A 15,866-nucleotide genomic window follows, 5' to 3' on the forward strand; every position below is an offset into this window, starting at 1 on the left:
TCTTTTTTTTTGGACGACAATACCCAGAATCCCCCAGCCAGCTGCCAGCTGGGGGATTCTGGGTATTGTCGTCCAAAAAAAGTTATAGACCGCCAGGTGTTGAGCTCCAAAGGAATAACTTCCCCAAGGTAAAGGGGCGTGACTTCCCATAATCAGACCTCTTCATTTGGGGGGGCTTCACCCCCCCTCTTTCCCCCCTCAACAGAATGAGGAGTGGAATACAGGAGATAACAACCCAAGAAATCAGGGCATGTGCAGAGTGCAAAAGACAGACTTCCCCCAAACGTTTGGGGATCCAGAATGGATTTAGAGGATGATTTAGAGACAAATTCATGGGGGGAATTTGTGCATTATTTGGCCAATTGTTTTATGTCCTCCCTTCCCAAAAGACAGAGTTCTCCTGTTTCACCCTCACGACAGCCCTGTGGGGTACGTCCGGAGGAGAAAAAGAGCGCGCGGCAGGCCGGCCCGGCATTATTACCCCAATGATTTCCACCGCTCGCAAGCGCGTTGGCTCTGATCCAACCTTATCGCCTTCGCTGGGCGGCCTTATCCATCTTGGCAGCGGCTCAGAAATATATAACAGGCCATATAAAAGAAGCCCGCGCGGTAGCATCAAGCGCCACTTATGGGTTGGGGGGAGGAAAGCCGAGGAGAGATCGGGTGGGAAGGTGTAATGGTTAGAGCCCCGGTGATGGAAGAGGTCAAAAGGTGGCAGCCATGGAACCGAGCTGACACAAACCCCCTGCCACGCTGACCAACTTCTTAAAGGCGTTTTTGGGCGTTTTATGTCTCTCTCTCTCTCTCTCTCTCTGTGTTTTTAAAACAAACGTTCCCAGGCTCCAAATCCTGCCTTTCTCATTCCTTGGGCAGGACAGATTGCTGCCTGGGTGAAGCCAGTGTCTATTTAAAGCCCACCACGCCCTGCGGGTGACGGCCGGGTTCTATGAAATCTAAAATCTAAATATAAAGCTAGCGCAAAACATCCAGAGAGCAGGCACTAAGATCGGCCGAGCCATTTTAGACCCTCCAGAGGCTGGGGAGTCGTTCAGCCACTGGGAATTCACAGTGGCTGTGCTTCCAACCTGCTCTTTCTGGGATCTCGGCTTTGTCTCCCCAAAATCTAGAGTATCGGAAAGGCTGCCCTGTTGTCTTTGAGGTTCTCCCCCCCCCAAAAAAAATCTATATATATATATTCAATTCCCAGACTCTTCTAGCCGGTTTCTGGGAGTTGTTGCTTAAAGATGCTTTTCCAGGCCCTGAGTTCAGGATCTCCCTTGCAATTTGGAAGGACCGAAACGCCCGCCTTCCCTGACCCGGCCCCCCTCTGGCATGATGGATTACAGATCGGATTGCCCCAGCCAGCATGATTGTGAGTGGGTGGTGGGACTTACAGACCATCCCATCTGAAGGATCCTGATTGAGGGCTGGCCAAACTTGGGCACAGAGGAGAAAGTCCCCGGACCTCGAATGCAGTCTTTTTGTGTGTCCCCCCCCCCAAACCCTCGCTGGTGTATCTGTGATGTAGAGTTAAGAAAAGCTGCCTTTTGTGCCCTGGGAGAATCAGAAAGCTGGCGCCGGAGAAGCCGCTGGGCGCGGGTGCCCTCTGCTGTCCAGGGAACGGAGGAAGACGAGAAACGCTTTCCAGGCAAAACTTCTCGCCCATCTTAGTGGCCGTTCCCCTGACATCCAGAGGACGCGGTCCTGCTCTCGCCCTGTCCCGCTTCTTTCAAGGCTATTTTCTCCCTCGGGGTTTATTTCTTTGCATTGCTTGGTACTAAGGGGAAGGGTTTTTAATGCTGTGGCACTTCCAAGGCTTAGCGCTCATGCAGCCAGCCAGTCGCAGAGACACACACACACACACGCAGATCCGCCTCTCCTCCCTCCTCTCGTTGCAATTACAGAGTTAAAGATGGGGAGCCAGGAAGACCCCCCCTCCTTTTTCTTCCGCTGCACTATTAAATAACCAGAATTCCCTTAGGGGGAAAGTCCGTCGGAGGAGGGGGGGCACAGCCTCTGAGTAACGGGGGAAATGCACTTGGCGTATGCTCAGAGGCCCCATGGCTTCACCGTGAGGGGTACGTGAGTCCTCCCCCTCTATTCTGGTTAAGCCGTCTTCTCCTATGATTCGGTCTGAACCTGGTGCCAAAGGATCGGGGAAACGGGGGGGGGGGGGGGGAGAGAGCAGAAGCAGAAGCAGGACGTAGCCTCATGAAAGCAGGTGCTTCCTCTTTGCTGAAGCCACGGCCGCGGCAGGAGGGGACAATGCCAGGAAATTCGGAGAACAGGACTCTCTCTGAGGGCTGGAGGGGGCCGTGGGGGAAGGAAAGGCAGGGAAGGGAAGGAGAATTTGGGGGTGGCTTTTTGGCCCCAGAGAAAAGAATGGCAAAAGAAGCCCGTTGCTGAGACCCAGGGCCATATTATTATTATTATTATTATTATTATTATTATTATTATTATTATTATTATTATTATTATTATTATTATTATTATTATTATTATTATTATTATTATTATTATTATTATTATTATTATTATTATTATTATTATATCACATTTCTACCCAGGAGGGCTCCAAAAGCGATACACATAAATGCAAATATTCTTTTTGCTGCTGTTGTTTGAAACCGTCTTCAAAGTGGCTCTTGCAAAAAATCAGCCACAGACGGAGCTTCCGCCAGGGAGGCTAAAGCAGGAAAAGAAAAAGGGGTTTGGGCGTTCTGAGGCCCCGAAGGGCCCCCTTTTTTTCCTGAATGCGCTATAAATACACCCCTTCCAGCAGCCCTCCTTTCCCTCTGCCAGCGAGGCCAAGCCAGAGCGGAAGGAGGTGACCTCTCCCGGGGACGTTTCCTTTCCAGTTTTATTCCCGACCTTATAAAAAGGCCTTCCTCCGGCCGGGTCGGCTTTGAGGCTGGTTCTCGAAGCGCTGGGGCTCCTCCAGAAGAGGGGCTGGAGAGTGGGTGCCCGGCTGGCGCCCTGGACCCCTCTCCCCAGCCGCACCTGCGGGCAGGAGCAGCCCCCACTCCACGCCACCCGTGGTGGGGGGCTCCACGGAGGTCCCTGCAGGACAGGGGTGAGTGGGGGGAAAGGGTCCCTTCCCTGCATCCGTTGGCATGGAAGGAGTCCGGTCCAGAAGCGGGAGGGCTGGCTTCTTGCCTATGATGGAACGGCCTCTCGGGCTGAGCTCGGACGGGCCCAAGGACCATGGGAGGTGTTGTCCAAAAAAAGAAAAAAGAGGAACTTTTGGGGAGCTGGTATCTAGGGAGACGGGTGTGGACAAAAACCAGCCGCTTGGCTTCTTTCCTCCCTAAATGATGGATAATATACGTATTTGTAGCTGAAAGACGTCGCGGTGTCAGGCTGTTTCAGCCTGCCTATAAAAAAATGCTAAATTTTCTGCCTCCTTCAAGACCAAGCAGCTGATTTCAGCGTGAGCGTTTATGGGTCACTCACAATTACAAACGAATCTCTTGGGTCTTTAAAACAGTGCAATCCATTTGTGTTTTTTTTTCTCCTTTTGGTTTTTATGATGCATGCCTATGGCTTTGTATTTTGGCGTTCACCCCGAATCCTTGCCCTTACCTGCTCTTCGAACGCTCGGGATGAGAGAGGATGATGAAATCTGAAACAGCATTTCAGACCAGCCTCGGCGGAAGCAGGAGCCGGACCGCCAAGCGGGCCCCCTGCTTCGTTCTGGCTGGCCGGTTTCGACCAAAGGAATATTTTTTTAAAAACCAACGACAACTTTTACGCTACAGTATTTTTTAAATGATCTATTGGGGCATTAACGAAATGCGAAGAGGAATGTCTTAGAGGGTTTTAAATATTATTTTTAACAACAATAATCGGTTGGGTAGAAGGCGAGTGTGAATTACAGGCGGCTCATCATGACATGTATCGCCCAGATTATATTTTTTTCTAGAGGATTAAAAAAATAGAGATGCATCAAGACTTTTTGATAAAATCTCATCTTCTTGAAACAGGCAAAGGAACACAGTGTTTTTGAGCATCGCTGGCCTCTTCCGGGGTAAACCAATGCTGGCGTTGTTTTGACAGGCTGAGATGATGTGGTGTTAAGCCCAGAGTTCGGAGAGAATCTTTTTTAAAGATTGCAGTTCCCAGAATCCATTAGCCACCCTTGGCTGGGGGATTCTGGGAAGTGTAGTGTTTTTTAAAAGGAAAATTATCCTCTGGTTTGTCCGGGTCTGAGAGTCAAGGTTTATAGACCAGAAGACTGGAGAGTTCGTGGGTGGAGATATTCCTTGGTGGCCTTATTCCAAGCCACACGGTCGGTCGGTTCCTCGAGCCACATCCCTCGGAATCAAAGGGGAGGCCACACCTTATTACTGTACTTTGTTGTTACTTTGAGTTGCTGATGTTTTGTTATTGCAGTTGCCGTTGTTGTGATGTGCCAACAAGTCACATCAGACTTAACTGCATTTTTCAGTGTATAAGACTATACTTTTGTCTAAAATCTTTAGACTAACAATTGAGCGTCATCTTATACACGGAAGTAACTGAGGAGAGAACAAAAACAAGTGAAGGGGAAAGCAGGGATCAAAGTGATCATGTAGCACTTTGATCCCTTTCCCCCTGCACTTGCTAAGCCCCACTTAGATTTCTTAATTTAAAACTTAAAAACTGGGGGGGGCGCCTTATACACGGGAAAATACGGGTATGTCCTGTCCTCAACCGCCCTGCTCAGCTCTTGCAAACTCAAAAGTTGTGACTTCCTTGAAGGAGTCCGTCCATCTCGTATTGCGTCTTCCTCTTTTCCTGCTGCTTTCCACCTTTCCCGGCATTCTTGTCTTTTTCAGAGAATCAATTTTTCCCCCGTCTGCTTTTTTTATAGTCCAGCTTTCACGCCCATATGAGGAGACTGGAAAGACCAGAGGGTGAATGATCTTTTGGACTGAGAAAAGAATGATGTAAAACTTGAAAACGTTCTGCCAAAAATGTGGTTCAAAAGTAACACCAATCATCTCACCTCTTTGGGACCTGTCATCATTTCTTTTACAAAAGGTCACTTCCCCTGGACATTTTCCATTGTCACTTTGAGGGAACTGAAATCGGTTGGCATTCCAGTGGGACCCACGGGAAAATGTCACACAGAACTTTGTAATTTCAAATTGAAGTTTCGGAACCGAAAAGTAATTTGGAAATGAAAATTCGCTGCAGCCTGCTTTTTTTCCCCTGAGCGGTCACTTGTGACAAGCAGCAATGTGGCCTGCTGTTTCCGAGTGCCGGGCAGGATGTGCTTCCTACCCCCAGCGGCTTGAAGCCTTAACCATTCCCCCCCCCCCGCGGTCTCCGTTTCTGATCTCGCAGGCATAATGGCCGGGCCGGGCAACTCAAGCTTCGTCCGTGAATTCACCCGCCACTCCAGCGACGTTCTGATGAACCTCAACGAGCTGCGGAAGCGACACCTTCTCACCGACGTCACCTTGCGAGTCGGGGGGTTCCCTTTGCAAGCCCACAAAGCGGTCCTTACAGCCTGCAGGTGAGCGGTTCTTGTTTATGGCGGTGGAAGTGCGTGGAACACCGCACAGCCCATGGCATGGTGAGACTATTCATGGCACATGATACAAACACACCCTCCGTAAAATCCTGAATGACATTATCAGGAGTGGCTCGGGAGATGACATCTGAGAAAATTACTTTTCGCCGACTACGGTTCCCATCATTTTCCTGCCAACATGGTCGTTTGGGGGATATGCTGGAGGTTGACATTTGAAAAAAAAAAGCAGCTTTCCGTGGTTCTGTGTCCCTTGTGGATGTGCCTCATGTTGTATAGTTTAGAATTTCTGGTTAAATTCTTGACCTGCACAGCAGAAGGACTCTCCATAGAGTAGAATAGCTTCAAGTTCCCGAGAATAGCCCACCTCTTTTCCCTCATGAACTGGCATTTATGGTTTTAATAACTCCCTCTGAGACATTAATAGTAGGAAAAAACCAAAAGGTTTTATTACTTGCCTTCAACAGATTAAATAGGAAACTGACACGCAGAACTGCTTTCAGCAAACAGATGTACGAGAGGGAAAGAAGGCACTGAGCAGAGAGGCAGGGCTCCCTTCAAATTCAGAGACAGGAAAGGAGTGATTGGTTACTGCTGGATAGATTGACAGCTCAGAAAGGTTCCTCCCAGCCACACCTACCTAAACGCAGCCTGCAAGGTTGCCAAAACTCCCACACCAGGGACTATCCTTATGTAGATGGAAAGATGGGTTGCCCCAAATACAGGGCTTGGGTGGAAGAATCATCCTCAAGAGTTGTGTGTGTGTTTTTTTTAAAGTCCAGGGTGCAGCCCTCAGGTCCGTTTGTCTGGGACACACCTGCTCTCTGGGAGGTTCGCTCTTTTTTGCTCTGCTGACGTACACGTGGAGGTGAACAGATTTGTATCACGGAGTCCTCAGTGCATTTTTGAAGCGCTGGTTTTGACTGGTGAATTTCATTCATTTACTTACTTTAGCCGAAGTATTTTTACCATGTCTTTTCTCCTTTAAAAAGGACCCAAGGAGGTTTAGAAGACAAGGCTTAGAAGCTAAAAACAGGAAGCTTATAAATATTACAAAAGACTCAAACCAATTCCACACCAGCAAAGCAAAAACAACCCTAAGAGCCCATTCAAAGCAACAAGGCGCAACTGTCCATTTAAAAAAATCTCTGCCAGACAGCCAGTCACTCAGGGAAAAGTCCGCCTGAAGAGAAAAGGTCTTCTTTGCCTGCTTGCAGAAGGATGGCAAACATGGGGCCCGCCTGGCCTCCAGTGGCAGGGAGTTCCTCTGTCCCTGGGAGCAGCCACCATAGAGAAGGCCCTCTCTCCCATGTCCTAGACTGGAATGGCTCGCCACATGATCAGAAGGGATGTGTAGAGAGATCAGAACAGTTACTCAGGGGACGTTTCCCTCCAGAGTCCCTTCGGCCAGTGGGGCCACTCGCTAGCCAGACCACTCTCCCCATCTCTGGACGTGGTTCTCGGACACTGACAGCCTCTCTTTCTTCCCTCCCCCCCCCCAGCGGATTCTTCTACTCCATCTTTCTGGGCCAAGGGGGTCATGAAGTGAGCGTCTTGACCTTGCCCAGCTCCATCGAGCCGGCCGGATTCCAGGCCCTCCTGGATTTCATGTACACGTCCCGCCTTCTCCTCACCCCGGGCACCGTGCCGGCCATCCTTGCCGCGGCATCTTACTTGCAGATGGAGCATGTGGTGGAGAGCTGCCATCGCTTCATCCAAGCCAGGTACTCAGGGGAGAGTCAGACCATTGGTCCAGACTATTCTCCATGGACTCCAGAGTGCTTTATTTCACGTTCAAGCAGGGAGCTGGGTGAGGGAGCCTCGGGGCAGAGTGGCTCAACTGCAGCACTGCAGCCGACACTCTGCTCACCCCCTGGGTTCAATCCTGGGTAGCCGGCTCAAGGTTCGCTCAGCCTTCCCGCCTTCCAAGGTCGGTAAATGGAGTACCTGGAGGGCAGCGAAGTGTATAGCCTGCATAATTAAATTGTAAACTGCCCAGAGAATGCTTTTAAGTGCCATAGGGTGGTATATAAGCAACACGCTTGTTCGGTAATGGACCTAGAATTCTCTGCTGCAGTTCAAAGGTGGCTCTCTGGCAGCAAATGCCCAGTCCCTCCCCAAAATTCAGGATTTCCCGGGAGGAATCCCTAGCAGTTCAAATCCTGTCGAACTGCTAGAAACCCCATTTTAGAATCACTGAAGTGTGGAGTCAGAAGGCAACCAGAGATCATCTAGTCCAGCCCCATGCTGTTGCTGCGGGAACTCTCCAACTTCCGCAGGGACAGTCCTTGAATTTAATTATAGGATAATCTTAGAACTGCAAAGCTGGAAGGGATCTTATAGATCATCTTGGCCAGTCCCCGTCAAAGAAGCCCCACTGGGGGGATTGAAATCTGAACTTCTGGCTCCACAGCCAGAGACCAAAAGCCCTTAGATAATTTCTGTTTATTAGCGCAGAAATTCTGCTAATTTCTGAGCTAACTTCCAACACGGTGAGTCCGTCACTTTCTCCGGCAGCCTTTCCCGGTGTTGAATGAATTGTTATTACTTCTTGTTCGCTCTTCTTTCCTCCAGAAAAGATCAGCCTGAGTTATCTCTCTCTCTCTCTCTTGATTCCTGCAGCTATGACCGGGTGACGTTCTTCTTGGCTCCTTCTGCGCCCCTTTTCCCGGGCCCTAAATTCCAGCCCCCAGGGGGAGAGGAAGCAAGATCGGCTGGCCCCCGTTGCCCTAACCCCACGCAAGAGGTGGATGCTGCTGCCACGGCCACGGGCTCCCTGCTTCCCCGATTCTCCTCGCCCAAAGACAAAGGATTGGGACCCGTGATGTCGCCGGGAACTGGGGACCAGTCTCCACTGGGCCGGCCGGCCTCTCCTCGCGAGTCAAGCGGCTGTGCCCCGACCCCTGACCCCAAAGCTTGCAACTGGAAGAAGTACAAGTTCATCGTCCTCAACTCGCTGCTCCACAAGGGGCAGCCGGACGCCCCCTCGTCACTCGGCCGGTCCAGTGGCGATCGTGATCCTGGCACCTCCGAGGGAGAAACCAGCCTCCACAGGTTAGAACGGGGTCGGGGGGGGGGAGTGAGAGTTTCCAGGATCTTTTAAACCAGGCTTCATCCCTGCACCCATTTTTTGGGGGGTGGGGGAATCTCCTTGTCCTTTTTCCTGCTGTGGCCATAAGAACAGCAGCCATAGATTACTTGGCGGGACCTCAAGAAGGGTTTCCCTTTGGGATGAATCATAGAAGTGTAGAGTTAGAAGGGATCCGAAAACTCATCTAGTCCACCCCCTCCCTGCTTGTGCAGGAATCCTCTGCTGACGGCGTCCATAGCCCACCCAGCCTGTTAGTTGATGGAGGAGCCAGACTGTCAGGAGAGTGGCCAGCGCTGTCACCTAGGAATCCAGTGAGCTGTGAGCATTGTACTTATTCAATGCAGAGCTTAGAGAAGTTACAGATAACAGCTAGAATCCAAAAAGATGTGCATGAGCTGGGGCGGCTGAGGATTTTGAGTGTTGCTGTCCAAAAATATAATGTTTTCATGCTCGGAATAAGAAGAACTGTTGCTTTTTAAAAGATATCTCCTGGAGTACTTTCAGAAAATATTTGAAAGGTAGTTATCCAGAGGAAGGGCAGGATCTGTTCTCCGTCATCCCAGAATGTAGGGGACCTCATTATGGGCTCAAGCGACAGGAAGCCAGATTTCATCAGAGTATCACTGCTGAAAGTATGACTTTATGTACCTTGGCTCAACGATCTCCGACACTCTCTGCTTAGATGTTGAGCTGGATAAATGCATTGGGAAAGCAGCCACTATGTTCTCTAGACTCACAAAGGGAGTCTGGCTTAATAAGAAGCTGATGGCATAGACCAAGATCCAGGTCTATAGAGCCTGTGTCCTGAGCACACTCCTCTACTGCAGTGAGTCCTGGACCCTTTGTGCACGGCAGGAGAGGAAGCTGAACACCTTCCATATGCATTGCCTCCGACGTATTTTTGGGATCACCTGGCAGGACAAAGTTCCAAATAGAGTAGTCCTAGAACGAGCAGGAATTTTTAGCATGTATACATTACTGAAACAGCGACGTCTACGTTGGCTCAGGCACGTCGTGAGAATGGCTGATGGTTGGATTCCAAAAGATCTCCTGGATGGAGAATTAGTGCAGGGAAACCACCCCAGATCAAGGAGATCTGCAAGTGGGATCTGAAGGCCTTAGGAATAGACCTCAACCAATGGGGAACTTTGACATCTGAGTGTTCAGCCTGGAGGCAGGCGGTGCATCACGGCCTCTCCCAATTTGAAGAGACCCTTGTCCAGCAGGCTGAGGCCAAGAGGCTGTCCTGAAAGCAGCAAAACCAGGGAGCTGGACAGGGGACAGATTGGATTTGTCTTCAGTGTGGAAGGGATGGTCACTCTCGAATTGGCCTTCTTGGCCACACCAGACACTGTCCCAAGTCCTCCATACAGGATGCTTAAAATCAGGAAAAACTTATTAACCGTTAGAGCAGTACGTCAACAGAACCCATAGCCTCGGGGAGGTGGAGGTGGTGAGCACTCCAATGCTGGAGGTCATCAGGAGAAAATTGGACCACCCTCTGTCCGATCCGCTTTGATTTGGATTCCTGCCTTGAAGCAGGGGGTTGGACTAGATGACCTCAAAGGGCCCCTTCCAGCTCTGGTTTAGTGGCTTGCCTCGAGTGCAAGTTCTCTGGCCTGGAGAAGCAAAGCCTGGATCCATCCTGACTCTGACTCAGCCCCGCTTTCCTCTCTCTCCCCAGGCCCAGGGCGCTCCCCGCAGCGACCCACTGCTCCGTCTGCCACCGGCCTCCCCCTGTGCTTTGCTCTCATCTTCCAGAGGATGTTGCCTCGGTGGTCCGGGAAGACTCCTGTGATCCGGGTGAGTCACGTGAAGGAGAGCCAACTGGTGGTCGGCGGAGGAACAAGACAGAGCGTCTGTGGGCCAAAGGCGGGGATCATCTTTCAGACATTCTTCTTTGTCCCATTTCGGAGAAGGTTCTCAGGGTCCCTGTTCCAGTGGCGGGAAGTTCCAAAGGCCAGGACTGAAATGTCAGCATCTTTGAGCCCGAAGCCTGACGAAATGGCGTGTCAGCCTTTCAGAACAGGAGGCAAAGGAGAACTTGTGCAAAGCGAAGGAAGACAACAAGGGAGGATGTCATGGGGAAACCCAGAGGGCCTCATCCGGGCTCCCTAAGGGCTTGAATCTGGCCCAGGGCGGAAGGTCTCCTACCCCTGGGACGTTTAGGAGGGCCTCTCTCTCTCTCTCAGCAGAACACACACCCACCCTTTCTAACATTTAAAATAGGTATATTTATTATTTTACTGAGAAAGTCCCTCTGCATCCTCTTGGAGATTTGGGGGGCAATTTTGCCATGTCTTGACGGTCACCTAGCATCGCTGGACCCCCCCCAGCACCCAAATTTTATTTTTTTTAAGTTGGTCACTAGAGGGCACTCATGAGCTTTGTTGGGGAAATCCCCCATTTTTTCCTAAGGAGAAAAATGCCTTTTCTTTTTCCCTAAGGGAAAAATGGCAGAGGACTTTGTGAGTGCTTAAGACCCACCGACATTGCCCATCTCTGGCTCGGCATCCCGTCTGCTGAAGAGCCGGAGTGAGTCCAAGGCGTGTTGCTGGGGGTGCGGTCTGTGCATGCCTAGAGGCACTCAGGACATCATCACTCCTGTTGGAGATAAGCCTGGCAAGGGCCTGAAAAAGGGGCTAGTCCTTAGTCCTTTGGAAAAGAAAAGTGATGCCTTCCCCCCCCCCACCCCAGGTTCTCTGGCAGTGCTTGTTTCTGAGAGATTCAGCCATATAACACCATACCAGGGGTGCCTCTAGGCATGCACAGAGTGTGCAGCCAGGCTAACTTCCAAAGGCTGGGAAAGGATGTGCGAGCTCCTTGTGCGTATTTTTTTGGCCCTCCAGGTGCGCCACCCTATAACGGTGGGACGTGTGACCCGCGATGCCATCAAGAGGATGGAGGTGGCCGAGGGTCCCCGCTAGATGCAGACGCATCCTCCGAGAAGCCCTTCCGGTGCCACGTCTGCCGCTCGGCCTTCCGCTGCAAGGGGCACCTGGCCGGCCACGGGTCTCTTCATGCAGGTGGGTTGGAACATGAATGCACACCCACAAGCGAGCGAGCTAGCGCACAGGTGTCCCTGCTTCTCAATTCAGTTTGGGTTCGTAAGGAGAGAGGGACACCTCGGGCCGAATCCTGCTCTTCGGGCGGCTTCTGGCTAAGGAGGTGGTTCTTGAGGTCCACGAAAGGTTCAAAGAGGGACGCAGCGGATATTGTAGGCTGGCCCTACAGGAGTCATAAAGATGATGAGGGTATGATGATGATTATGATGATGAAGAACAACAGGAGCAAAAGGGGGTGACCCCTCTTCCTGCAAGCTGTGGGGGGGGGGATAGGTGTTGCTGGCGCCCCCCCCCCGCCCTCGGCATCTGCATTTGTTTGCACACTCCTGTCGCCCTTCTAGGGGAAAAGCCTTACCGCTGTGGGATTTGCGGTGCCCAGTTTAACCGGCCGGCCAACCTCAAGACCCACTTGCGCATCCACTCTGGGGAGAAGCCCTACAAGTGTGAGACGTGCGGCTCCCGGTTTGTGCAGGTAAAAAAAAAATGGGGTGGGAGGAACCAAGGGCTGAGCAGCCTGTAGTGAGGTGGGAAAGAAAGGGGGGGGAGGGAAAGCGTTTGCTTTCTAGAAATAGGATCCATTCTAGAAATAGGATCCATTTCCAGATGACCAGGGTTCTAAATTTTGGATGTGTAGCTGAACGTTTTTACTTTGCCCGGGAAGCCATTGCTAGTCTGACCCTCTACACTTCCTTCTTTTCTTGCCTCCAGGTCGCCCACCTGCGAGCGCACGTCCTGATCCACACGGGAGAGAAGCCGTACCCCTGCGGGACGTGCGGGACGCGATTCCGGCATCTCCAGACCCTCAAAAGCCACATCCGGATTCACACGGGAGAGAAGCCTTATCACGTGAGCAGGGATCTGTGTTGGGGAGATTTTTAATGGATCGAAGAAGGGTGGGGGCCGGAGAGTTAAGACCCAGAGCTTCTGGGGCGGGGGTGTCTGTGAAAGGGATCTTCATTCCAGGTGCGCTCCCCCCCATAGGCTGAAGACCTTTGTTACCCCTGAATACGCAGGACAATTTCACCTGGGCAGGGCAACCTAATGGTTATAAGCCACTCGAAAGGCTGGTTCTGGAGTCCTTGGAAAAGGGCTGGCCAGCTGACGGAGTGCTAGCAGGATGATAGCGAGGCCCAGGGGAGTCCTGAGTTCAAATCCAGATCTCTTAGTGTGGCACTCTAAACATTACGGCACAATGCCTTCCCGTCATGATGGGGAAGCCGGACTGTGCCACACGGGGATGCCCGAGGGGGGGCATACTTGGTGCCCAGGAGGTCAAGACTTGACCTTACGTTCAAGGCCAGCCAACTGGGCTCTACGTCTTCCTCTTGACCATCGGCCATCCCTCTGACGCCCTTCTGTTTCCAGCAGTGTGAGAAATGCAACGTCCGGTTCCGCCACAAGAGTCAGCTACGCCTTCACCTGCGGCAGAAACACGGCGCCGTCACCAACACGAAGATCCGCTATAAGGTGCTGGGGGGCCCTTACGCCACCCTCTGCTGAGCAGGGAGCGAAGGGGGCCCGGCTCGCGTCGAACCGAGAACCCCAGCGTCATCAGAGACGGGGCGGAAAAAGCTCATCGCCTGCCTCGGAAATTCGCTTTCCTCTCCCCGGTGTTCGGCCTTTCTGTGTTTTCCCAATTTGGGGCAATTTTTGCCCGGGGACATGCGTGTTTTCGTTTTAAGCATCTCCTCTGTTCAAAAATATCCAGACTTTAGCCAGATTTTTTTTTTAAAAACACCATCCTGTAAAAATCCCAGCACGTTTTGGAGCGTTTACACAGAAATTTGCTTCCTATTCCATTCCAAGCTTCAGGAAAATAGGTGCCTGGGTTAGGAAGGAAGGAGAAAAGAGGGAGGGATGGAGGGAAGCATGTTTAACCCACCCCCCAAAGGAACAAGGAGGAGTGGGGACCCCTTTCTTGTGATCAGCACTTCGACTCCTGGGGACCAACCCACCAGGCCCCTTACCAGGGATGCTGGCACATCTTTGGGTCTGAGTTCCGAGTTCGAATGTGATCTTTGGTACAAGAACCTGAGTCCCGTTTCTGAGTCCTTATGAAAAACAAACTCCCACCCCCCACCCCCAGAAAAAAGTGAGTGGGTGGGCAAATCATGAGTCGAGAGAAGAAGAAAAAACACGCTTGAGTCACTTGACGGCAAATTGCACAAATCAAAGTCCCCATCCCTGGGTCCTACTCTTCTCTTAACGAGAGAGAAGTCATTCCGGGAGCTTTCCGGGTGCGCAGCTGTGCAGGCACAGCTCGTATTATATCGCTAGCAGGCTTCGGAGACTGATGCCCACAGGGCTGAGTATCTAGCGTTTCAATTTTGCACAGAGCTCGGGGGGAGGGGGAGGGGGCCCTGTTTTGGACTACAGATCCCATAGGTGGCTGGAGGATTATGGGGTCCGTAGTCCACCCCCTGAGCATTTCTCAGCTCTGCTTTTCCCAGGATGTGCTTTTATTTCTTTTCTTTTTGAAATTCTGTTGGGAAGCCAAGGTCTCGCAGGGAACTGCTCCGGCCGTGAGCGAGAGGAGGTGGGGACGCAAAAGAGATCCCGTTTTCAGGCGGAAAGTGTTTTAAGATTGCTCCTCCCTACCCCCAGGCATCCCTGGGAACCGGAACTGCGAATCTGTGGCCTTCCAAATGTTGATAGACTATAGTTCCCATCATCCTTTTTTACACCTTATTTGCTGGCCAAATCTTTTGAGTATGTTTATAATAGTCTTAATTTTTTTTTAAAAAAATTATGTTATGTTATGATGGTGATTCATTCCTTTTCGCCAGGCCGCGTCTGCTTTCTATGCCTTTCTCTTGCATTGAAGAGATTTTTGCTGTCCAAAGTGGTCAGAGACCCTTTGAGAAATGTCTTCAGAGCCGGGCCTGGCAGGAATGGAAGGGGAAGGGAGTCTAGATGAGAGAGACACTGAGGTCTGGAACCTTGGCGATTGACGTTTATGGTGCTCTACAAGAGGGCTGGAACCTCAGCTGCTTTCAGGAGAGAGTCAGTGGGGTCGATAAGTAGTACAGCCTGGAGAAGTTACTTTTGCAGAACCCTGACCATCCTCCCCAGCTATCTTTTGGGCCATGATTCCTGGGATCCTTCAGATGATAGGAACTGCAGATTTTTTATTAAAGGACCTTTTCCAAATTCAGTTTTGTGCAAAAAAGGTGCGTCCTCTTGGACATCTCGGGATGCTTTTAAAAAAAGATCCTGAACGAGGCATGTGGGAAACTGCAGAGTTTGGAAAATAGATACCGTATTTTTCCGTGTATAAGACTTATCTAAAATCTTTAGACTAAAAATTGAGGGTTGTCTTATATACAGAAGTAAGCTGAGGAGAGAACAAAAACAAGTGGAGGGGAAAGCAGGGATCAAAGCGATCCTGCAGCACTTTGATCCCTTTCCCCTTACACTTGCTAAACCCCACTTAGATTTCTTAATTTTGGATTAGAAAAATGGGGGCATCTTATAGTCTTATACATGGCAGCCTCTTATACATGGAAAAATATGGTATTTTTCTGATGAATTGCATGGCCACTCTTGGCTTGGGGAGGCTGGCATGTGTTATCCAAAAAAAGGAACTTTTCCAGACTTCTGGAGGCATTACCAAATAGGCAGGAATCCTTTTGGTCCAGAAATTGTTTGGAAGGGAGACAGGAAGACATAAGGGTCTGTTGAGGTTTTTTAAAGGTTTTATTTATTTCCAAAGGCCTATTATGAAAATGTAACTCTTTGTAAGGCTGCCAAACTTTTATATCCTATATCAATAAAGCTAGAGTTGTTTCTGAGGATCTTTCGCATTTCTGGACTGCCTTCAAAATGTGTTGTGTTCAAAAATGTTCATTCGTGGTCGCCACGTTCCTGTTCAGGAGACCTGTGTTTCCCCCACATCTACAGGTGTGCAGATTCACACCCTTCGTTTCCTCTGTCCCTAGTGGGAAGGGCTCACATCTGGCCCCGGGGGGGGGGGTTACAGCTCTTCTGCAAGCCAGGCGTGGGTTCAGAGTTTCCAATGGATTTGCAAACAGAAAGGATGGACGAGGGAGTCTGGAGGCGGAAAAAGAGCTGAGTGTTAACAGAGCATCAAAAGTTAACCGGTTACAAGGGGGGGTGTCATTCCTCATAGCATATGAATGAGAGTAAATGTATTACAGTGGTGCCTCGCTAGACAGTTACCCCACATGACAGTTTT

The 15,866-nt window shown here is 50.7% G+C and overlaps 1 protein-coding gene across 2 annotated transcripts; it reads left to right on the forward strand.

Moving 5' to 3' along the window:
• The first annotated feature begins 1,802 nt into the window (after positions 1 to 1,802).
• On the forward strand, positions 1,803 to 15,462 carry BCL6B (BCL6B transcription repressor). Of its 2 annotated transcripts, none has more exons than XM_078378476.1 (9): positions 1,803 to 2,078; positions 5,329 to 5,500; positions 7,018 to 7,239; positions 8,138 to 8,569; positions 10,291 to 10,409; positions 11,456 to 11,632; positions 12,013 to 12,143; positions 12,380 to 12,517; positions 13,040 to 15,462. In XM_078378476.1, exons 1-9 carry the CDS (start codon positions 2,033 to 2,035, stop codon positions 13,169 to 13,171), a joined length of 1,569 nt encoding a protein of 522 aa, XP_078234602.1. In that variant the 5' UTR covers positions 1,803 to 2,032; the 3' UTR covers positions 13,172 to 15,462. The 2 variants fall into 2 exon arrangements, with proteins under 2 accessions (XP_078234602.1, XP_072833289.2); XM_072977188.2 differs by lacking the exon at positions 1,803 to 2,078 and adding an exon at positions 2,609 to 3,073.
• The last annotated feature ends 404 nt before the right edge of the window (positions 15,463 to 15,866 follow it).

Source organism: Pogona vitticeps, chromosome 6, assembly GCF_051106095.1.
Source record: "Pogona vitticeps strain Pit_001003342236 chromosome 6, PviZW2.1, whole genome shotgun sequence".
Taxonomy (NCBI): domain Eukaryota; kingdom Metazoa; phylum Chordata; class Lepidosauria; order Squamata; family Agamidae; genus Pogona; species Pogona vitticeps.

Excerpts from the sequence above, each read along its gene's own strand:
- BCL6B (XM_078378476.1), top strand. The coding sequence starts at position 2,033 with ATGCACTTGGCGTATGCTCAGAGGCCCCATGGCTTCACCGTGAGGG. Across the intron at positions 11,633-12,012 it reads CCACGGGTCTCTTCATGCAG|GGGAAAAGCCTTACCGCTGT; the intron begins GTGGGTTGGAAC and ends TCGCCCTTCTAG. Across the intron at positions 12,144-12,379 it reads GCGGCTCCCGGTTTGTGCAG|GTCGCCCACCTGCGAGCGCA; the intron begins GTAAAAAAAAAA and ends TCTTGCCTCCAG.